Consider the following 24,653-nt stretch of genomic DNA (forward strand, 5'->3'; position numbering starts at 1 on the left):
AGAGAGATTTACACAGCACGTTATTGGATCTAAACTTACAGTCTACTTACGAAGTTTTAGAAACTGTACATAAAATGTACTAAATCATAATTATTAATGTTCTAAACAATAATCAGTACATACAAGTGTAGATATGACATCAAGGATAAGATAATATATTTAGATATAACTATAAGATATTAATCCTATAATATTTCTCCTGATAACATGCATAATAATAATTATGAAAAAACTGCTAGGAAAATATTATGATGAAATAAGATTTTGAAAATGCCGCTCCACATTTTGAAAGTGTTGAAGACAGATGAAACCTGTGATTAACGCTGTTGGATTAATCAATATATGTCTTGCAAGCCACAACATGTCGAGGTGTTGTTTCGCAATGCTAACAAGTGGACCAAATACAATGGTCACACGTTTATCACCTACAGTAAGCAGTCGGCACGCTCGACCACAAGTATACCATGATTGGAAGAGTAAGTAATTAATGCAGAAACTGTTGATACCAATCGTTAGCGATCAATGACCGTCGCTCACGTGTGCGCGGTGTTAAACTGACAGAGTGCAATGTACTTGTAATACGGTTTCTTTTGTTGAGGCTTAGTTGAATTTTGGAGGATCAATTGGCACCTAGTTCAAGGCGGCTCGGTTATGTGTTACAGGAGTGTGATTAAACGCTGGATGTGTCTGGAAGAGCTTGAAAGAAACAGCCAGTAGTCAGTAAAGAAACTGCACAGACCACAGACCGACAATACCTGCAGGGAGTCCCACCATTCATGCAACCTCTAGCGGCGCTAAAACGCAAATCCTGCCTCATCGGGAACTGTTATAACGAATGAGAAATGCCAACAATTAGGTGTCCGTAATATATCCTGGCTGTCCCTGCCGAGACATATAAGCCAGGGCCAGATAAGATATCGGCCGAACGACGAGGATCGATTATAAACGCCGGTGATTAATTCTGGCAACAAAATGGCGAAACAGTACGCGCTAGTGACTGACACGGGTCGCATGTAGAGTAGCGACAATTAATGTAGGTAAGAACATGGGTCATTCCTGCGCTGACACGAATGCATGCGATTAACAAACTCAGCGCGTGACTAGGTGCGCGAGCAAGAGTAGCGACCGCACGTCGTTCGACCGCAAAGCCGAACACGATCGGCGAAGCAGCAACGTGCGAAGTGCCGCCGTCCAATGGCTCGGAGTTGCGTATGTCTGCGGGTTCGGAGCGGCGAGTTCCAGTGCAGTCGATCGGGGCCACTACTACTGACACGCTGTGCTTAAGCACACGCAGTCGCAGGACCTGCGGCGAGGAAGTGCGCGAGGAGATCGCCGGACGAGATCGAGCCGAAGTTCCGGTTCACGCTTGAAAGCCGTCAGCGTCGCGCGGAGCCGCGCGCGCCGGGTCTCGCGCTCGCGGCGCGGCGCGGGGCGCTGCGCTCGCTGAAGCCGCTACGCAGGCGTTCACGATCGTCCTGGCGAAGCAGACGAAGTGCTTGCTCGCTGCGGGCCGCCGCCCGCTCTCAGGGAGCTCGTCTTCCAGCTGTGGGCGGCGTACCTGTGCCGGCCGCGGCATCGCCTTCAGCGCGGAGCGGAGGAGGGGCCGCCGCCGCGCCGTCGTCGCGAGCTGCGTCGCGAGGCGGCGCACGGAGCGAGCGGAACAAGCGCGCGGCACGAAGCTGTCGAAGGACGGAAGCGGAGCAGAGGCTGCTGCAGAAGGTGTTCGAAGACGAGGAATCTATACAGCGACGACGGCGGACGAGGACACGGACGGAGGAAAGGCATCCGACGACGAGGACGATGGTACAGAAGCGCCTCTTCGAACCGAACGTGAAGGCAGAGAACTGCCCCCTGGCGGTGCCGAGCGTGGCGGCGCAGAATTGCCCCCTGGTGCCGAGCGTGACGGCGCAGAACTGTCCCCTGGTGCCGAGGGTGACGGTGCAAAACTGCACCCTGGTGCCGAGGGTGACGGCGCAGAACTGCCCCCTGGTGCCGAGCGTGACGGCGCAGAACTGCACCCTGGTACCGAGCGTGACGGCACAGAAGTGCACCCTGGTGCCGAGCGTGACGGCGCAGAACTGCCCCCTGGTGCCGAGCGTGACGGCGCAGAACTGCCCCCTGGTGCCGAGGGTGACGGTGCAGAACTGCCCCCTGGCGACGGAGACAGCGATGGCGAACTGCCCCCTGGCGACGGAGACAGCGATGGCGAACTGCCCCCTGGCAACGTGGAACACGATGGGGAAGCTGTGCCAGGTGGCGCACCTCACTCGCGGCCGCGTAAGTACGGCGGCCGGCGTCCGGGGATCGCGCAGTCGCCGGCGACGCTGCTGCGGCTGCGACACACGATCGGCTTCCTCTACCTCGCGCTTCTGCACCTCGGCCTGCCGCTGCTGCTTTCCGACGTGCTGCGTCTCGCCGCCGCGGGCCGGCTGCCCTACTTCCGCTCGGCAGAGCTGCTCTCTGACTACGACATGTTCGCTGACGACGCGATGACGTTCCGGCCGCGGTCGTTGCCGCAGCGCGAGAGCGTCGTCGTTGACGCGCGGCTGCTGCGCGGCTTCCTCGCGCTGCCGGCGCCGCGCTCGCGCCCCGACGCCGCGCACATCCTCGCCCGCCTCCAGGCAGCGCTCGGTCTGCCGCGGCAGCTGCTCGAGGTCGCACGCGGCGTCGTCGTGGCGACGCCCGACCTTGTCGTCACGGACGACGAGGCGCACGCGATGGCGGCGATCGTCGTGACGCTGCGCCTCGTGTTTGGCGTCGACGGCTCGACAGAGAGGGCGCTGTCGCGGCGTGCGCGGCGGGTCAACGCTGCCGCCGGCGCCCCCCGGGCATTCGTCTGGGACGACTGGGTGCGGCAGACACACGCTCGGTGGAAAGCGATGCGGTATCACCTCCCGAGCTCCGGCGTGGCCAACGTCATGAGCGACAAGTGCAACGCGCAGGCAATGCTGCATGCACATGCCACCCTCAGGGGGAGCCACCAGCTGCCCGCTGGGGAGCGGCGGCGCGGCGCGCGGCGGCCGTTCGCGGGCGCTCCGACTGACGGCACGCTGCCGAGTCCATTCGAGCACGCGCTCCGGGGAGAGGCATCCACCGCGGAGGAGCCATATGTTCCGCCGCCGGCTGCCGTGCTGCCACCTATCGGCGGCGATGACCCCGCCACGGATTTCTCGCACGCCTCGCTCGATTTCCTCGCGATGCCGCCGATGCTCCCGCGTCGAGCCAAGCCGGACGATGGTTCGCGAACCAAGCTAGCTGACTGCTGCCTGCGCCACGGCGAGTGCTATCGCCGCGTGACAACCCGCAAGAGATGGCACAGCAGCAGCAGCGACAGCGACCCATCATGCTCTGACGATGCTGACACCGCGCCGACACTACGCGTTCCTCAGAGAACGCCGGCGAGAGCGGTCCACCGGCTCTCGGGGGAAATCGACGGGCGGGCGTCGAGCGCGGCCGAAGACGACAATGGCGGGGGCTGCAGCGGCGTCTACACCTGCTATAAGCGGGCGAAAGAGGTGAAGATGGGACACTGGAGCAGGCCGTGGGAGCAGACGCCGGAGTTGCCGGACGCGCTGCGCTGGCTGCTGAACGTCTGCAGCGACTGCATCGGCTGCACAGCGGCAACGCTGCTGCGCCACGTCGAGATGATCGAGGTGGCGCTCATCTGGCCGTCAGGTGGCGCTAAAGGCGACGGCCTGACGATGGACGGCGTGCAGAAAGGTCTTCTCAACCTGGCGCTGCTGCGATGCCCCCTGGTGGAGCACCAGGCGTTACGGAACCGCGTGAAAAAGTCGGCAGCTGCAACTTAGAGCAGAGTAAGACTGAACGTTTGCGGCCCGGCGCTTTTGCGACCTGTTGAATGTGTGATCAGGAATGTTGTACACGAGTGTTGTACAAAAGCACTTATCCATACTCTCGTACAAGGCAACCTTGTTCTTACCACTGATGGAGGACCTGTCACCAATGATGGTTGGGTGGTGGAATGCATAGGAGAAGGTGGGAGAGTGACAGAAACACATTATTACCTCCGCCAAGGGGTTGGCAGGAGGTTATGTTTTCACCGGCGTGTGTTTGACTGTTTGTTGGTTTGTGGGTTTGTGTACAGCCTAACTGAAAAAGTTATGGACGGATTGTCATAAAATTTTCAGGATAGGTCAGAAATCGCCTAACTTAGAATTGATGAGATTTTGGTGGTGATCCGGATCCAATTAATTAATTAATTAATTAATTAATAAAATTTTCAGGATAGGTCAGAAATCGCCTAACTTAGAATTGATGAGATTTTGGTGGTGATCCGGATCCAATTAATTAAAAAAAATTTCAGGATAGGTCAGAAATGGGGTAACTTAGAATTGATTACATTTTGGTGGTGATCCGGATCCAATTAATTAATTAACTAATTAATTAATTAATAAAATTTTCAGGATAGGTCAGAAATGGGGTAACTTAGAATTGATTACATTTTGGTGGTGATCTGGATCCAATTAATTAATTAATTAACTAATTAATTAATAAAATTTTCAGGATAGGTCAGAAATGGGGTAACTTAGAATTTATTACATTTCGGTGGGGATCCTGATCCAATTAATTAATAAATTTTTTCACTTAATTCATTAATTAATAAATAAAAATTTTCACAGTGAGAGAATTCAGCTGCCTTGGCGGAGGTCTGTGCTCTCCGAGTGCTCTAGTTAACATTATTATCAAGGCTGAACATTTTTATTTTAAAACTTGCTTCCATTAAGTGCATTTCCGTGGAAATTCTGCCAACAGACGAAAGCTTATAGAAAAATTACTTCAGGATTGAGCAGTAGTACTTGTCCTGCATACCACTGTTGGAAATTGTTCAGAATTACTTTCAGTGAGGTGGAATGTGTTGACCTAAAAATGGTATTAGAACATGGTATGTTATAAACTGCTTACTATTGCCATTCTGCGGTGATATCTGGTTTTAGTTGCATGTTATTGCAAGCCGCAATGACATGACCTATGTACCAAGTAGCAGTATGACCTGCAATTTGTTTGGTTTGAGTAAATAAAGACGATGTGCTTGGTATTATTTTCACAATTAATGTTCATGTGGTGAATTTGTATTTTCGTTTCGTTTTTGTTGCAACATATCCCACCCTTGCCCGGCATGTATTGAAACTGCATAAAATGAAGGGAAACCGCAAGATATATATATGCCACCGACGTTTATTTTAATAAATATAATTCCACCTGCTCCGCCTTCCATAACAGAATTTCCAAGTTAGTGTTATTAGCAATGAAAGCAATCTCAGTGTATATAACTACAAGTTATAACATGTAATGTATAAAGCGCACAAATTTCAGTATGCATAATGTTCGCATTGAATGTCATCAGATTTTAACTTGAACTGAACAGTACTGTTAGGCCTCCACATTTAATTACAGCATGCAAAAACAATTCCATGCGAGTGAATTATCATAGCCAATAAATTAGTAACAGCAAAAGTTAAAGTGGAAGTTGTTCGACAGATATACAATATTTTTTCAATTCACAATTGCTTCTGAGAATACATGTATTGCAGGAGGTTCAGAGCATGCCGCCCTAGCAACGACTGATTGGCACAGCAATCCTGTTACTGCATCTTAGCAATAGTCTCAAGTGCTTCCACCAGCTTCTGTATTTCTCCTTCAATCTGCTCCATCTGTAAGACGTGTGGTAAAGGTCATAACAAGGTCAATAACTTGTCAGAATACGAGTAGAATAAACGATATTGCAAATGAAATTAATTTGCTCTCAATCGTCACAATAAATTGATGTGTGCCTGATGACCCAGCTACCTTGTCAGTGTTGGCCCTCCGCACATCCTCTGGAACCTTAGCAGCGTAGTCGGGCAACTGTGTGTTACGCTGCATCTTCTGAAGCTGCGCAGACAGTTTGCCCTTCTTGTCATCCAGCTTTGCTGACTCCTTCAACGGATCTATGAGACCCTGGAGTAACAACACAAATGCCTCTGAAGATAAGCACGAGCTGGACAGAGAGACAGTGAGAACTGTATTAACAGTGTGGATAACCTCAGAACAGTTTCACGTAACAAAACTCGCGGATTCGACCAATCTGCCTAGCACGATTGACAGGCAACCATAGCCAATGCTGTTACGATAGGATCTTCTGAAAGACAGTGATTGGCAACAAAGTGCTGCAAATTTGACAATTAAGCATGTATGTGTGAAACACGTGCGTCCAGCCGGACCGACCTAGCAACAATATCCAAGAGGGTGGACATGCGTGAAGAAGAGGCCTCTACGGGGCACAGCTCTACTGTACGTCCCCACGTGGATTTGATTTGCTGGTGGGATGATGCCATTTTACATAAAAGTTATGTTGAGCAAAAGCTACACAAAGTTAGCAATAAACGACTAATTTCGATTTGTGGTAGTCTTCGTCAGGTTCTTCTAACTTTTTACAACTGAAAACAACTGTGCTTTACAGTGTGTTCTCTCCTCCTTATATATACCCTGGATCCCTGTGAAAGGGGGGCGTCAAAAGTGGGCGCCGAGGTGGTATCCCAATATCCAAGAGGGTGTCGTTATCGTGTACAGGCTGATAAGTCAATTTCATCTGCAGCAGTATTTAACAGAAGTACACACGCAGCGATTTCAGATGTCAGCCACATTGGTGCCGTACGATGCGTGAAATGCTTATTATCACACAAGCTTTACGTTATGCTAACCATCTGTCACGATAACACCCTGCTTGTTACTTTTCATGCGGACACAAGTGACGCGCGTCTCCTGCACAAAAATTCTACCTTCAGTAACAAGTGGACGACACAACGGTGCGAAACGGTGACGATGGCGCAACCCTCTGGTGGCTGTTCGTCAACCATTGTCGCCACCTGGTGAGAGGAAGTCAGTGTCTGCATGAGATCGGAGAACTGGTCCACTATGCTCTTCGTTTCCTTGTCACTGCACTTCAGGAACACTATAGCAGAAAGCCAAAATACATTGTTACTTATTACAGGCGTGCTTTCATCTAGCCACAGCCAACGCCCCTGAAAATTTGACAGAAATAAACTTTCCGGTGATGTTTTGCACCTCAGGTTCAACGTGGGAAATCACGTCCCGCTAGCGTGCGACGCACATGACGCTTACCATCAGCCGACTGCTTGGGTGTGAGCATGTAGTCGCTGCGCAGCGAGCGAATCTTGCCAATGATGTCCTGCGTGAAGGCGACACTCTCCTCTAGTCGCTCGTCTCTCACGGGATACTGCAGCAGACGCCACGACCAGAGTGTCAAACATCACAGAGTCACGCAAGGGTCAGCGTTGAGCAGCCCAGTCAAAAACATGTTAATCACGACACCCTAGCTGTGACTGAATCGAGTTATCCACATGCGACTGACAGACAGTTCTTCTAGCGAGTCATTGTTGTATTTGTAAGCATACCGACGTTGGTTCCGGATAGGCAGTGACACATATGCTCGGCGGGCAGTTGGGCGTGCGTCGCGGCAGACGCTGGTACAACTCCTCCGAGATGAAGGGCATGAACGGACTGATGAGACGCAGCGCCATGTCGAGACACGTGTAGAGAACGCTGCGCGACGCTGCCACCCTCTGCTGGTCGTCCTGGCGAAACACCGGCTTCAAGTACTCCTGCGAGCAGACGAAAATGACAAGGGTACGTATTAAAAGAGCAAAGCTGAACTAAGTATTGAAATATACACAACTGTAAAGTGGCCTAACTGCACGACTTGGTAAATTGCAAGTGTCCTTCTTGCAAATGTTCCAGTTTAAATATGCTGCAGGGTTGTTATTACTGGCTCAACTACGTGACGATGCTGGAATTGAGTTGAGACAAAATTGAACGGGGGCCAAGTTCCACTAGATTAGTTCATAGAGCTTGTGCAAAAAATGGTTGACAATCTTGGTGATTAGTTAGCAATGAACAACTAGTTTTTGTTTTGATAATGAAAACTTGTTCTTCTACGATCGCGACGATCGACAGCAGCGCACGTACCAGATAAACGTCGCACAGATCGTACAGCCAGAAGCTGTAGATCGCCGTGGTAACGCCCGGGAAGTCGTATGTCGTGAAGCCGACGTGGCACGCGTTGATTGCCACTGCGAGACGGCTGAGAATCCAGCGATCCATCGGCCGCTCACCGTCTAAGGGCTGCAACAACGACGTCACTAAGTCTCATACAAAGTCTCATGTGATTCCTTTTGTTTCCAGCAAGCCGACCCGGGACAGCAGCTGACGTCGAAGAGGAGGGGTCAACACGTACGGACACGCATACTTGCACACACGCACGCATGCACGCATACACACACGCACGAACGCACATGTCATATAGATGTAGCTAATTAGTATCCATTAAAGGTTCAGTCGACACGACCAGACGACAAGGTGATGCGAAAGGCAATTAATCATTCTCCTGCTGTGTGTGATTCTTATAAACGTAGGGGTGCCCGGCTAGGTATCTCACAAGTTTACAAATGCACAGTAAACACGCCATAGCAGCAGTTATCAAGAAACAGGTAGTGGTCAGATAGTGTCTGGCACCTCTGCAAGCAATACAGTTGGAATAGGATCGATCGTGCCCAAGCTGCCGGCACTGCCCTACACATCGACTAATATCCGACCTGCACGCAGCAAGGCTAGTGTACACTCACCCTGGCCTCGGGCAGCGGCTGGTAATCGCTACCCAGGCACATCAGTGCAAACTTGGTTGCATTCCACAGCTTGTTGCAGAAGAAGCGATATCCCTGGACACGGTTCACATCAAGGTTGATGTCACGCCCTGCACGAGTCCAGTTAAACAATTTTTAGGGCAGAGCTAGTGCTGCCTTTGTTTTTAATCAGAATTTTTAGAGCACCACAGAAAGTAGGAAAAGAAGCAAGGCTAAGCATTTCCTGGAAATATGGGTTGTTAATACCACTTACTTTTCAATGGAATTTTTTATGCGGGATCAAAAGGGATACATACACAACATGGAAATATAACACAGTCTAACCAGGTAGGGCAGCCATGACAGTTTACTGTCTTGGATATTGTACAATTCTAAGGTGTACAATTGCAAGTAAGAATGCCAATGACGGCACTTGCTCCCGATGTGGTGAAATTTATGTTTTGGCCCTGCAGAGATAATGCAGCCGAATAGTAACATAGTACCATAAAGGAAGCTGTTATACTCTCTCAGAATTCCTGCTGTAATACGGAAGGGGAGATTACACGAACACAACCGATTTTTAATTGGAGAGGTCAAATCGTATACTCCGTAAAATTACGAACAGGTTCGTCTCACCTTGTGCCGTATAGGCCAGCAGGGCAAATCGCAATGCATCTGTTCCACACTCAGGGATTCCAGTGGGGTAATCCGCTTTCTACAACAACACATTAGCACCAAGCTAAGAGTAGAGCACCACTACTAACACACAGGTTCAACTGCTAGAACAAACATAGTAACACAGTGTAATCGAAAAAATAGGGTGCGCCACATATCTAATGGGATACATGTCTGACCGCGTCCTAACCTCTGGTCTGCATGACGAAGACTCAGTAACCGTTCGCAAAGAATAAGGAGGCATCGCCACAACACTGCGCGATCGCAGTACGACTTGCCACACGTGGCGCCCCCTCACCACACGTGGCGCCCCCTCGCCACCGCTGGCTCACCTGGCCCGCCTTGGCTCGCGCGATCTCACGCTGGTCTAGTCACACGTGGCGCCCCCTCGCCACCGCTGGCTCACCTGGCCCGCCTTGGCTCGCGCGATCTCACGCTGGTCGAGGTTGCCCTGCTCGAGCTGCCGGTGCAAACCCTCGAGCGTGATCCCGTGGATGACGTCGACCGGGTCAATCACGTTGCCGAGAGACTTGCTCATCTTGCGGCCGTGAGCATCTCTCACCATCGCGTGCAGGTACACCTGTTAATTAACAGCCAACGGCATATGATAAGACTCATGCTTCACCATGTAAAGTACAGGTACACCTCCTATTAAAATTATTCAAGAGGATTCAGTAGGATTCCTTTTTGTATCCTGTTAAGTACAGGTACAGCTGTTAACATCATCCAGCACGATGAGATAGGAAAAGGTTGGATTTGTGTTGCATCCTGTTGTTGTTGTTGTTGTTGTTCTTGTTCTTCTTCTTGTTTGTGTTGTTGTTGTTTTTGCATGTTCAATATTGATATTCACTAAAGTGCAATACATGTCCTTTTGTACAAGGTGCATAGCAGAAACGAAATACATTATAGCTTTGCTTGAGAGCGCATTAAACTGGCACCTGCTTATAGAACACACGTGTGGCTATTGACTTGAGTGACCCCCTTGTACATGTTTGACTGTACGCTGTACAGAATAACAGCAGCTTACCTCCCTAAACGGCAGACAACCCATGAGCTTCTGTCCAAACATGACCATTCTTGCCACCCAGAAGAACAGGATATCATGCCCAGTCTCCAGGAGAGTTCCGGGATAGAACACATCCAACTCCTCTGTCTGAGGGAAACCAAGCAGCAAATACCTAGTTACGTGTGTATATACAAAATACCATACAAGCAGATAAGCTGAATATAGATCAAACCAGAACTACAGCGAACGAACTATGAATGAACGTTACTACTACGTAAACAATGACAGGGAACATAAGGTAATGTAACATAACATACCATAACGTAACGTAACGTAATACAACGAAAGCAAACGCTGAACCAACACAGCTTCGTTGGTCGATGTGTGAGAAGTAAAGACCTGAACCGGTGCTACAAGATGCACATCCTACATCTACTACTGTTCAACGTCATCAAGCTATGACGTTAACGACACGCTGACTGCAGCTGGTGATGCATGGTCGATGGTGTGCACAGGGTAATTACCTTGTTCGGCCATCCAAAGATTGAGAATGGGAACACTGCTGAGGAGAACCATGTGTCCAACACATCCTCGTCCTGCCGCAGCGTCACCTGCTCGGGTGAAACGCCAAACCTCGCCACAGCGCGTTCGAGGGCCTCCTCTCGCGTCCGGCCGCTCACCCAGTACTTGTTATCGATGTCCTGCAACACACGAGCATGCGCACGCTAGGTAGAGCCACTATAGTTACGTCACAGTTACGTCACACACAAGTACTGCGTTGACACCACACATAGGTACTATGTTTACATCACACACAAGTACTGTGTTGACACCACACATAGGAACTATGTTTACGTCACACACAAGTACTGCATTGACACCACACATAGGCACTATGTTTACGTCACACACAAGTACTGCATTGACACCACACATAGGAACTATGTTTACGTCACACACAAGTACTGCATTGACACCACACATAGGCACTATGTTTACATCACACACAAGTACTGTGTTGACACCACACATAGGTACTATGTTTACATCACACACAGGTACTGTGTTGACACGAACATGTGATATATAATGTATTGAGGTAGGGTGGGGTTACGATGTGGCTGTTAACTCTGACGAGCATGTTAAAACCTTAGCTGTATTTCTTTACTATAACCCTATATATACCCTGAACATAAATGTGTTCCTTCATTACGATGCTAAAATAAGATGAGATTACGCGAATCACTGCATGACACATGAAATATACAACAGAAAAAGTGTTCATGTCATACACCATATGTTGAGGCATTAGCAGGACATTATTTCATTTCATTTTGTGAAATAAACGTAAACAAAAAGGGGGAAAATGAAAACGTTTACAACACATACCGTACAATTAGAAACTAGACAGAGGGCACTCAAAAAGAGTGCATACCTCTGCAAGCGTGTAACATGTATACATGTGTATAACAGCTGGCTCGCTGCTGGCTGCTGCTGGCTGGACGCCTTAAGGAGAGCTGCTGCTGACTGGACGGCCTAAGGCAAGCTGGTGCTGAATCGATCGCGCCAACGCGTGTAACATGTATACATGTGTATAACAGCTGGCTCGCTGCTGGCTACACACACACACGAACACACACACACCAACGCATCACACGAGAGGGATCACATTACCTCCCTGCAACTCCGTTGCGCGGAGGTAATTAACAGGACGCACATGTCCTTATTTCATTTACCTCTCCCGGCGGAACAGCCTGGTCATCGATAGTGACAAAGTAGCACGGGATGCGATGTCCCCACCACAGCTGCCGTGAGATGCACCAATCCCTGTAGCAACAGACAAGCAGACAGCAGTCAGGTACATCCACACGCCCCCTAGTCATTGCATCTACACACCCACATACTGCAGACACGTCACAAGACATGCGCAGCCAATGCCACAGAAGCCAGCACACACTAACACATCAGACATGCACTGACATGCACACAAACACACACACACACACACACACGCACAGATGCACACGCACGCACACACGCACACCCGCACGCACGCACGCACGCACACACACATGCTCAGACGCTCGCAAGCACGTACACATGAACACACACACGCACACACACATACGTCACATGCACACAGTCTGCTAATGCACACGCAGTCGCCCGTTTCCACTCACATCACGCACGCACACTCACAGTACCGATTAACTACAACCATCGGACATACGACGACGACTACCTTATGTTGTCAAGCCAGTTGAACCAGGTCCTCTCATGCATGTCGGGAACAATGAGGAGCTCCTTGTTTCTAACAGCCTGCAAGTAAGGCAGGGGCACGACCACTTAACTGGCGACTAGATGACACGTGTACGCCTGACAACATGCAACTCGCATGTCTGCACAGGGGAGGCGGTCGTACAACCCAACGAGTTCCTGATTATTTAACCACATCAAATATCAATTATATTCTAATTTATTAGGTTATTAATAAATTAAGGTTTAATATAGGTTATAACCTACTATGTCAACTAAACGTTCCAGAAACTAACCTATACTAAATACTAATAAAAATACTAGTAAAATACTAAAGGTTAACTTCCTCGCACAGAGGGAGCCACGTGTGTACTCACGTCTGCGGCCTGCTTGGCCATGTCGGAGCAGTCGACGTACCACTGCGCCTTCAGCAGCGGCTCGATGATGTCCTTCGATCGACTGCAGATTGGCACGACCATGGGATTGTCCTTTGTGTCCCTGTAGAGGCCCCTCTCCTTCAGGGCCTGCAGCACGGCTGCACGCGCGTCGAACCGCTTCATGCCCTGCGTGCGCGTGCGTGCAGATACGTTAGTGCTGGCGAGTTTCATCCTCATTGTCACCCTCATCTGAACCTCTTACCCTCATTCTCAACATCTCCCCTCCAACCCTCATCCTCATTCCCTACCCTCATTCTCAATATCTCTCTTCCAACCCTAATCCTAACACTTAATCTTCATAGTCATCCTCATCCTCACCCCCACAGTTCTCCTCATACTTGCCCTCATCTTGTGTTATGTGCAGGTATCAACATCCCTCAACCAATATGCACAAGCAGCAGTAGACATCGGCATAAAAATGAAGCTTGCACATACACGACCACACATAAAAGACTCCCTTTCACGCCTAAAGAAAGGACCACTTTTCAATTTTTCCCACGTCACACGCACACCCGCAGTGGGCACTAGCAGTCACCTTGAACTGTCCACCTTCATTGGTGATGTTGCCCTCGTCGTCGATGATGGTGATGAAGGGTAGGTTGTTGCGTTTACCTACGTCATAGTCGTTGTGATCATGCGCAGGTGTGATCTTGACAGCTCCTACATGAAAATCATTAACACGCGGCATCAGCATTGTGCATATCGAAACAGTTATCCCCAGTTTTTTGAAGCATGATGCTTAAATGCACCCCCATTGTCACCCCCACCCTCAACAATCTATTGTCACCAACCCCCTGGCAATCTGTGTACCTGTACAGAACGTCACCTCACTCAAACCCACTCCCACTGTCACCTTACAACAATCTACATACCTGTACCAAAGTCCTTGTCAACAAACGCGTCAGCAACTATCGGCAGTTTCCGGTCGCAGAACGGATGCTGCACGAACTTGCCCTTCAGGTGCTTATACCTGTCATCAGTTGGATGCACGGCTACAGCAGTATCACCTACGCATGATACAAGTTACGGATTTAACATCATGAAAAAACTTAGAATCAAAGGTCTCTAAATTAATTACTAAATTTATTTTTTAACTATCAAATCATTAATTAAAGTGAAATCGATTTCATTTCATTGATCACATGCTGTTAAACATTTCATGTTATTTCTCATAATAGTAAACACATTGATTGAAATGAATTAGGCGAAATGAACCAAATGAAACCTGACCTACACTCCTGTAATGAACAGGTACCAACCTACAGAACACACAGAACTACTTTCTTAACGCAAACCTCACTTTACTTTTCACACTTTACTTTCTCACAGAGTTACTCTAGTGAATATACTTACGATATACTAGCTACTATACGAGCACTACATACGATATACGATCATACTACATATCTATATGTCATCTAGTATTCTAGCTGTCTGTTTCAACATCACTATAGTTTCTCAGTCGCCGAAAGCTGAGCATCAACGCACCCAGCATCGTCTCGATACGCGTCGTAGCGACGACGATTTCCTCGTCGCCGTCGACGACCGGGTAAGCAAACGACACGAGAACGCCAAACTCGACCTTTGCATTGTAACCGGGCACAGGAAGCAGCGTTCGCCCCGGGAGCTCCCGCTTGTCGACCTGCAATGTAGGAAAAAATGGGGGGGGGGTGAAGTTTTATTATTTTTAGAGCAAGGCAATTAAGCATCGCCTTGGATTTAATTATTATATTTTAGGACACCGTGGCAAGTTTGAGGGGCACAGGTGCAGCTTACTATTCATCAACATGTTTTCATGTAAGGCTGGGATCGATACATTCACAGCATAGAGTTTATGGGAAGGGCACGGAAGCAAACAAGGTATGACGGACACGGCGGTTTACTGCCATGAATATAAGTCAGATGTTTGAGGCAGTATGGTAAGTAAGGCAAGTAATGGCAAGTAATGGCAAGTAATGGCAAGTAAGGGGGCAACCACGACACTTGCCATCAGCGCAGTGGTCAAGTGAGATTTGGGGAAGGAAAGAGATTGGTGCTACTCTAATGTCAAACCAGAGGCAAGGAAACATAGGCTATCTACACAGGATCGATGTAATGATTTCTGTTTCATTTTAGCTGATAAAGATCAACTAAACTCCAGGGTGAAATCTCTCTATGCTAGGAATTTGACTGACAGATCACTGCTAAAACTTGGTCTATTACCTCAATATCAGAGATTGCAGACTTCAGAGTACAAGACCAGTTGACTAGCCGATTGCTCCTGTAGATTACTCCATCGTCATGCAGACGCACAAACGCCTCCTTCACCGCTTCCGAGAGTTTCTGGGAATGAAAACTTGTTTAATGTCACATGATTCACTCAAGCAGTCCGTTTTTATAATGCAGCTAAAGTGTGAAACATCTAAACAATTATAACCATATTGACACAAATTCTTAATTAAGTAATGTAATATTAATACGACTGCAGAATGTTCTGGTTTGTACCATCATTTTTAATTTGTTGAGATCATAACGAGGCACAAGTCTGTTTCTTAATTTTCTATTATATTTACACAGTGACACATCCATATGCGGCTAATTAACAATGCTGAAAACAAAATGTAAGAAAGCTTCACATAATGCCTGACACAGAATGCACAATACTTTAGCATATTCTGTCCAGTAGTACAACTTACAGGGTCCATGGTAAAACAGGCTCTATCCCAGTCCAAGGATGAGCCAAGGGTTTTGAGCTGATCGTAGATCCTACTTCCCTTTCTGGATCACAAAGAATAAACAGCTACAAAATCTAGATACCACATAAATGAGATTTTTCCTCATCAACATGCAAACACATACGTACCATAAAACAAACCAAAATTTTGTTTGAACTTCATTTCTCTCCTGCTATCCATCTCCTCCCTCAACCCTGTCTTCTTCCGTCTGCCTCTCTCTCTCCCTCTCCTCCACCCCTTCCACATACACACAGACACCCGAATAAACCTCAACTCACTCACTCGTTCTTCCATTGCCAGGCCATGTCGACGAAAGCCTCGCGACCGATGTTGTGTCGTGTCAGTTGCTGCTCCTTCCACAGCTTCTTCTCGACCACGACCTGCGTCGCGATGCCGGCGTGATCACACCCAGGGTTCCACAGGGTCGTCTCACCGCGCATCCGGTGCCTGAAACCCGCCCACTCACGTTACCGTCTGCTCGTTCGTAAATACTGCGTGTGCTCAGTATATCATTAGCTATACAAGAAGCATGTATGCTGTATATACACAGTCAACCTTGTATATATAATGGTCACTCATAAATAGGGCTGTAACGATACACAAGCCTCTCGATTCGATCCGGTTCTCGATATTAGCCTCTCAATTCGATTCCCAAAATATTGAAATGTTATCTTATTTTTTATATTTTCATTATTTTGCAATAATAAATTATTAGAAATTGCCAATGAATACTAAATGGTGAATAGACTATAGAGAGTCTAGAGAGTATATATCATAGAGATGTATACTATTTATATATATATACACTGCACAGTCGCTGAGTAAAATTGGTGAGTAACACTCCACAGTATATAACGTAGTGCCTCCATCTATTGGAGGAAAAAAGTGGTATCGAAGTGGAATCGAAAATACGGAGAAAAATATCGAGGATCGGATCGAAGGAAGAGAATCGCGATCCGATTCGATTTCGGTGGATCGTTACAGCCCTACTCATAAAAGAACAACCCTTATAGGCCCCAATCAAACTGCAAACGTAAATGTTTACCATCGTACAAGTGTATCCTCAACTGCATTAGTGAGTGCGTGACCAAGATGCAGGGTTCCAGTCACGTTTGGAGGTGGAATACAGATCATGAATTTGCCTTTTGGGTTAGGAATTGTCAATTTCCCATTCTGAAATGTTTTAATTAGGCCATTATATTCCAAGGAAGCATCAGCAGTATATCATACTATATATTTTATTCCTGCTAACATTGGAATATCTGCAGATCACAAGCTATGTAGAACTAAAAGGGACATTCATTAGAGTTTAACATTTCTGTATACATAGATTTTACAATTCTGTATTAATTTATTGCTAGTTCAAGCAACACTGAGACGATTAATAGAAGACAGCTGCATAGTGGGTTCTCCATGAATACTTCGCCACATATTTTTAACATAGGAATGTTTAGCTGCTATGGATTTTTATACATACAGGAGCATTGTACTCGGGCTTGAATACGCCTAGTTTCTCCCACCATTCATACCAACATGCTTCAACATATTTAGGAGAATATGCATCTGGCATCGGGCATGCCGTATCTAAAGCAGAGAAATTGAGATTAAGAATTAGAAAAAAAATTTGAGATTCCAAATAGTAGAGACATGCAATGACAATGTATGTATCAAATGAAATTTCTGATATGGCGTACATGCTATTAGCCAACAACAATCCTCTCACCTTTCTTTTCTCCAGCCGGTGTTTGTACATCATATGTTATCACTTGCCTTTCCTTCTTCTCCTTTCCCTTTGCAGCAGCCTTCTGTTGAAACAACAATTATGTGGTTATACTACTACCCAGATAACATGCTGACTTTGGGCCAACGTTGGCCCAACAGCTGTCTTCAGCCTATGCCAACGTTAGCCCAACGGATTTTTGCTCGGTGGGCCAACGTTGGCCCAACGTCATATTGCCAACGTTGGCCCAACGTCATTTTGCCAACGTTGGCCCAACGTCATTTTGCCAACGTTGGCCCAACGGATTTTTGCTCGACAAGCCAACGTTGGCCCAACGTCATTTTGCCAACGTTGGCCCAACAGATTTTTGCTTGGCGGGCCAACGTTGGCCCAACGTCATATTGCCAACGTTGGCCCAACGGCTTTTTGCTCAGCGTGCCAACGTTGATTTCCCCCTCAAACACTCCCTCTTTGGTTCTCCCTCTCTCTCTCTCTCACACACACGCACACGCACACGCACACGCACACGCACACGCACACGCACACGCACACGCACACGCACACACACACACATCTCTCTCTCTCTCTCTGGCATCAGAGTGCACACTCGCTCCTGGTCACTAGGGGCGGCGAAGGGTCCGTCTCTCTGGCTTCTTCACTGCACAGCACACACGCGCAACGCGACTCTCCTCGCTCTCTCTCTGCCCTCACTCACAGGCACAAACACACACACACGCCGCGAACCTGCAAGTGACTCTCTCTCTGCTCTCTCTCTCTGACACATGTATACACACTCCTCTGCTGGTTTCTCCGCCCTCTCAGTCGTCTCTGTCACACCACCACAAACGCGAAACACGCAGCACCTCTCTCGTCTCTCTCTCTCTCTGACACAATACACTCCCTGTTGGTAGCTCTCCTCTCTGCTCCCCCACACACAACACACACACAGGGTGCACATAACACAGCAACACACACACACACACACACACACACACACAGCGCGCACACCGTGCTCGCTCTCTCAGCTCACACACAGGGCACAAGCGCACACATGCTCTCTCTCACCTCTCTCTCTGCATGACACATACACACTCCCTCACGCGCACATCCTCTCTCTCGCTCCCCTCTCTCTCTGACCCACATACATCACTCCCTCCATCTGTTCTTCTCTCTCTCTCTCTCTCTCTCTCCGTCACACACACAACACTAAGACAGAGGCACTCACAGAAAGTCATACCTCCGGGCGAGCGTGGAACTGTATGCTGTATAACAGCATGGCTCGCTGCTGGCTGCTGCTGACTGGGATGCCCTAGCGCGAGCTGCTGCTGAATGATCGCGCGGAACATCTAGTGGGCTACCACCACACACGAAGGCGAGCTTGCTGCTGAATCGATCCGCGCGAACACTAGTTGGCTACACACGACACAGCGAACACACACACGCGAGCGATTGCATGACCTCCCTGGCAACTTTTCGTTGGCGGAGGTAACAAACACGCACACGCCCTGTCTCTCTCTGCAACACAACAACGCACACGCTCTCTCTCTGCAGACACATACAAACTCCTCTTCAGTTCTCTCCTCTCTCACACACACCAGACACGCGCGGTGCGCGCCGCCACCACACATGACACACGCTCTCTCTCTACTGCTGACACATACACACTCCCTCTGGTTCTCAATGCTCTCCTCTCGTCTCCTCTCTCTTCTCTGACACATACACCTCGCTCCCGAATCGATCTGGTCTCTCTCTCTGTCAGCACACCCAACACAAACACGTCACAACCTCTCTCTCTGCTCACACGCACACACAACACACAGCACAAAGCACAGCATGCCTCTCTCTCTCTCTCTCTCTCTCACACACCCACATTACACATCAAACGGCGCACGGCGACGCTCTCTCTCTTGCATCCATCACGACACACGCCGGCAATGGGCACTCACGCGTGCGCGCGCTACACTCCTCGCTGGTTCTCTTCCTCTCCTTTCTCTCCTCTTTTTCCTTTTCCTTCCTTTCTTCTCTCTCCCTCCCTCTCAGACAGTTGATCCTCTCTCTCTCTCTCTCTCGCTCCACACCACCAGCACGCACGGAACGCGACAGCACGCACGCACTGCAACGCACGCCCGCACGCACGCTACGCTAACGCACCACAACACACACAACACACAACTTCTAGGCTCTATCTCTCTCTTGACAGTACACACCACACCACACACACACACACGCACCACACACACCACACACACAACACACCACACACCACACACACCCGGCACACGCACACCCTCTCTTCTGTCTCTCTCTCTCCTGCACGCAAGCGCAATCGCACGCACGCACGCGACGCACGGCACGCAACGCCACAGAACATCACACACCACTCAGCAATCAGGGGCACGAGAGCGTCCTGTTGCGCAATCATGCGTGTATGTGTTCGCAAGATACTGGTGAGATGGATGTCTGGAGCGCGTAGTCTAGCTTAGTGGCTCTCGTCCGGAACCGGTCGCGTAGCCACGGCCTAAAGAATATTCTATCTGGAATAATGTTCCGTGAAAAAAACATGCTCGATATAACAAAATGCGAAGTGTTCAATCTAGTTATATATTCAATTTATTGTTAACTACATTACGTCATCAACGGCTTCTTCGCTTCTTTTTGTGCTTGCTTAAGCTTTATAACTTTTCAAGGCTTCTTCTACTTGCTTTTCCTTGCTCTCTTTTTCATTGTGGCAGGCGTTTTTGCTTTTTTAGCAGGTATCTGGGAGGCAGGTTGGTCCAATGCACCTCCACACGATGGTCCATTTTAACGCCTTCGTCCATGCATCCGCGAAACAGATTCCCAGTCCGCTGAGAGCGAAGAACTTTACCTGTTATTTTAAATGCTGACAATTAAAATCCTAACAGCCTGCACATTTATTTATAAAGTTTATACACAACGTGTAAAAAGTACACAACGTGTTACTAGCAGCTAACACACTATGCACCGGTTTCACATTGCGAAGCATTTGCGCCAGCCTATATAAACGCTCATTGTTTCAAAATGTCAGGCCCATGCAGAAGTTGATGTTCTGTACTACTACTAGGTTAAAATGGTTCTCTCGTTTTCCCTAGAACCCGCATGAATTACATAACTCTAGATGCGATTATATCTAGCAGTATACGAGCGCCAGTAAGCTACAGTCAACGCGCCTCTATTGAGTAGGCAATCAGTGCCAGCGAAGAAGACATCAAAGTTGAATATGGCTTGCTACTGTTGGAGTGTGGTTGCAGGAGCCGGAGTAGGAGGCAGTTGTCAAATCATGATCGCACCATCCAATTCACGATGGAGATGGTACGGCGCACCAGCTGAAGCCAGAAGAAGTGTCCCGCGTCCTGCTATAACGCCCATCCGACGGTACCCAGAAATATGTGTATATAGATATTGTGGCAGCAGCCCTTAGACTTTGAATCGTTTTGACTGAATATTCTTTATCATCAGGATTTGTACGGGGGGGGGGGTCCAGACGCGTAACCGCAAGCTTGGGGCAGACGCGAAGGGGGGGGTCTGGGGGTCTCAAAATTTTGAAATTAGACCCCGCTCAGATGCGTTTTCTGCGCTGAGCAGGGGGGGGTCCGGACCGCTCCTGGACGCCCCCCCCCCCCTGTACACGCCCCTGCGCACATGCACACACCCTCACACGATCACACACACAACGGTCCGCCCGCATGCACATTCACGTGCAGACATACTCACACATCTATGATATAAATTATAATGTAGGCTAATTGAGGAGGCAAAACGGTGAGCACTTTAATGCGACGGTGAAGGAGATGGAGATCCGAGAAGGTTAAGTAGGAAGGGGGTGGAAGAACTTAAAAAAAAATTTATTTCATTTTAGATTCTCAGCACAGTGGACAATTCTGGCCTGAAACTGACGCTTTATCAGTACCAGACATGTCCATTTTGCTGCAAGGTGCGGGCCTTTCTTGACTATCACGGATTTTGCTACGATGTGGTAGAGGTCAACCCAGTCCTGCGAAAGGAGATAAAGTGGTCCAGCTACCGCAAAGTCCCGATATTGGTCTGCGAGTCTAATGGAAATAAGGAACAGGTAGAGAAGGAACACTGAATAATCAATTAAGCACTTGGGGGAGGGAAGGATGGAGGTAAGAAAAGAACATGAGAGAGAGAGAGAGAGAGAGAGAGAGAGAGAAAGAAAGACAGAGAGAGAAAGAGAGAGAGACAGATAGACGGAGAGAGAGAGAGTGGTACGTGGAGCCAGTTAACAAAAATAGGAAGACTTTCTAACACTATCATCACTATCACTGTAATTGCATGCATCATCCCCAAGAAATGGCAGGACCAAAACATCGTAGAGCAGACTCGTATATATACAAACACGTTTTCGTGCGTGCAGCATTTCCGAGACTCTCCACTCATCATCAGCATCATGAAGACGTTCCTCGTTAGCGGACCCGAGCTCAGCTTTGACGAGATGCTTGGCTACTATCCGACGGCGACGTACGTCAATGATCGCGGCACCGAGTGCACTGAGCAGCTGAACCGATACGCTGTGATGTACGGAGATCTCACAGACAAGGACACGAGACAGTAAGAGCACCATTAACGTTGCCACAAACTTTATAGATCCATTGCTGGAGTAAGATAAGAGATTTTTTTAACAGAATCTACAATAAATCACTAAAAAGTAATAGTAGTAGCAATAATAATACCATTATACCAGGGGTTAATAATGACAAACAAGGTCATTATTAACTCCTGATAATGCTTATAATTATAAATTATATATAATAATAGTAAAGATAACAAGAAAAGATAAAAAATAAATGAAACATAATAGATCCATAATATAGATCTGTTATCTTATTCCTGGTGACAACAAATAGCATGCACGTTAAATCTACCTTGGGTATTGTGGTGGATCTGCACCCTGTTGAATCGATACATACACACTTCTCTAAGCAAACCAATGTGCTCGAGTAGAACACAAGTTTGAATGAAAGTCATGAGTGTACATGTTCTGGTAGTGATATTGTAATGTTAAAGGCTCACAATGCGCATCCAAACGCTAATTTCTCCAGTACTAAACTAGCAAATACTTCGTGTCATGCATAATCACACTACCTTATGACAAAATAAACTCTAGTTCCACCCATTCCACTGCGCATTTGCTTAAAACCCACAAGAAAGAGGTGAGAAAACTGGCATTCTGGCGCAAACGCTAAATTGTTTGAAACAACTTAGCCTCACATGTTGCTACAGGGTGTTGAGCAAGGAATTGTTTGTCCCGGGTCTATTATATGTAGTCGTTTACATTTTAAGATAGTTGTAGTATTGTGTGAACTGGCCAGTGTATGTAACATCAAGACTATTGAGAAAGTATAAAGGCAGCGTAATAAACGTGAAAATAGCGATATTGATTTTAGGCTTGATATCGCTAACAGCGGCGAACTATTGCGCTAGCAGCGTGCAAGCGAAAAACGCACACGGGCCGTAGAATCTTGCTACACCCGCTGGACGGTTGCCTGGCAGAGCAACGCAAAACGTGTCAACAACATCGGAGAATTTGAAAAACATTGGAGCTATTTTTCAAATACCTTTTATAAGACAACGCGCAGTGAAATGGGGGGAACTAGAGTTTATTTTTGTCATAAGGTAGTGTGATTATGCATGCCACGAAGTATTTGCTAGTCTAGTACTGGGAAATTAGCGTTTGGATGCGCATTGTGAGCCTTTAAAGGGAAGCAATCAACCATGTTCAATCGATTTTCAGACTCGTGTTTCTTCATTCTGCAGCTCCAGGTGACCAGATAGTCAACGCAGAGATAATCTTTACATGTATTAATTGTGTATAATGTGCAACGTTTGGCAATACAGAGAGAGAAGAAGTGGCGTGAGTGGGCAGACAATACTCTCGTACACCTACTTGTCGCCAAACGTCTACCGACATCCGGCGAGGCGCTGCAGGCTTTCCGCTACTTCTCCGACGTCGGAGAGTGGGAGCGACTGTTTCCTGCCTGGGAGCGCTACGTGGTGATCTACGTTGGTGCAGCAGCCATGTTTCTAGTTGGAAAAAGATTAAAGAAAAGTAATTGAAACTTTTTGTATGGTTGTTACCGAATGCTATGCCGAATGCTATGCTCACTAATTACCCCTGCGAATGCTATGTCATAGAATAGGTTTGTGGTATGACGGTTGCTTACTCACTGCACTGTTTTTGTGAGCAGGTACAATATGAAGGAAGATGTGAGAAGACTCTGTATGATGCCTGTAGACACTGGACAAAACAGTGGGCAAACAGCGAACATTCATGGGTGGCGATAAGCCAAACCTAGCAGATCTTGGTATGCTACAGCCCATTTATATTACTTTCACCCTGTCATCCGGCTATACATTATCATATATTACACGCACACGCCAACACTCCAATTAATTAATATACTCGTACACGTGTATATACTCGTATATTTACGTAAGATGAATTTCGATAGTCGTTTGAGACAGACCAAAAGTTAACAGTAGCCACACCTGTTGCGTCCCACTAACAATGTTGTCCTCGTTGCTTCAGGCTGTGTACGAATTCTGAACTTCCATCGAGGGCTGCGAGGCATTCCAGGATGTTCTCACGAACACGAAGATTGGAGACTGGTACTACAACACGGCAGCGAGGCGTGAAGCTGCGCATGTGGGCAGTGAGTTGCTCGCTGAACAACTGCTACGACCGCTACTTCAAACGCAAGGCAAATAGCATTGGAACGGCTTATGCAGTCATCTATGATGCGTGACGACAAGGTCATGCAACGTCTGGGTGCGGGATGATCTCACCCGTTCATATTGTTCTTAGGAAATGGCGGATTTTTAATGGTCTAAGTGCCATGAAATGCGATCTTAGTAGTCTGCAGTTGGTCACCTAGTTCTTGTGATAACGTTAAAGGTGGATTTTATTATACACAAGGTATAGCAAATGCATGAACGTATGAGAGATCTGTAGCGCGGACAGCTTACGTAAGCAATGGTTTGTGAATTAGTGAGTGCTTCTCATCTAGTCGCCTGTCCATTATGCTAAGCACATTTACGTAGTTGCTGTTTTTTGCGGTAGTCATGAAGAATAAAAGTGAATTTCTAGTTCAATTCCAGTAATTTGTCTATATAGCAATGGTTTATTTGTCACAGAGTATGCCAAATGAGGAATAACCGAATAAACAT

The 24,653-nt window shown here is 47.7% G+C and overlaps 2 protein-coding genes across 2 annotated transcripts in view; one reads left to right on the top strand and one right to left on the bottom strand.

The window, feature by feature from the left end:
• Positions 1-4,063, top strand: part of LOC106809254 — an 11,559-nt gene extending 7,496 nt beyond the window's left edge. Inside the window, exon 2 of the mRNA XM_014812261.1 lies at positions 1,852-4,063. Within this exon, the coding sequence (XP_014667747.1) occupies positions 1,852-3,809 (1,958 nt within the window). The 3' untranslated portion in view covers positions 3,810-4,063. The remainder of the gene's footprint in view (positions 1-1,851) is intronic.
• A 1,115-nt stretch (positions 4,064-5,178) lies between these two features.
• Positions 5,179-24,653, bottom strand: part of LOC106809253 (valine--tRNA ligase-like) — a 24,347-nt gene continuing 4,872 nt past the window's right edge. Inside the window, exons 2-24 of the mRNA XM_014812260.1 lie at positions 17,451-17,532; positions 17,205-17,311; positions 16,773-16,900; positions 16,010-16,174; positions 15,689-15,770; positions 15,216-15,335; positions 14,502-14,655; positions 13,886-14,020; positions 13,549-13,673; positions 12,954-13,139; positions 12,563-12,639; positions 12,057-12,147; positions 10,845-11,021; positions 10,342-10,467; positions 9,721-9,894; positions 9,276-9,354; positions 8,643-8,770; positions 7,987-8,142; positions 7,416-7,622; positions 7,123-7,237; positions 6,780-6,952; positions 5,809-5,958; positions 5,179-5,672 (exon numbers count right to left, since the gene is read on the bottom strand). Of these exons, the coding sequence (XP_014667746.1) occupies positions 5,604-5,672; positions 5,809-5,958; positions 6,780-6,952; positions 7,123-7,237; positions 7,416-7,622; positions 7,987-8,142; positions 8,643-8,770; positions 9,276-9,354; positions 9,721-9,894; positions 10,342-10,467; positions 10,845-11,021; positions 12,057-12,147; positions 12,563-12,639; positions 12,954-13,139; positions 13,549-13,673; positions 13,886-14,020; positions 14,502-14,655; positions 15,216-15,335; positions 15,689-15,770; positions 16,010-16,174; positions 16,773-16,900; positions 17,205-17,311; positions 17,451-17,532 (3,006 nt within the window). The 3' untranslated portion in view covers positions 5,179-5,603. The remainder of the gene's footprint in view (positions 5,673-5,808; positions 5,959-6,779; positions 6,953-7,122; positions 7,238-7,415; positions 7,623-7,986; positions 8,143-8,642; positions 8,771-9,275; positions 9,355-9,720; positions 9,895-10,341; positions 10,468-10,844; positions 11,022-12,056; positions 12,148-12,562; positions 12,640-12,953; positions 13,140-13,548; positions 13,674-13,885; positions 14,021-14,501; positions 14,656-15,215; positions 15,336-15,688; positions 15,771-16,009; positions 16,175-16,772; positions 16,901-17,204; positions 17,312-17,450; positions 17,533-24,653) is intronic.

Source organism: Priapulus caudatus, unplaced genomic scaffold, assembly GCF_000485595.1.
Source record: "Priapulus caudatus unplaced genomic scaffold, Priapulus_caudatus-5.0.1 Scaffold340, whole genome shotgun sequence".
NCBI lineage: Eukaryota > Metazoa > Priapulida > Priapulimorpha > Priapulimorphida > Priapulidae > Priapulus > Priapulus caudatus.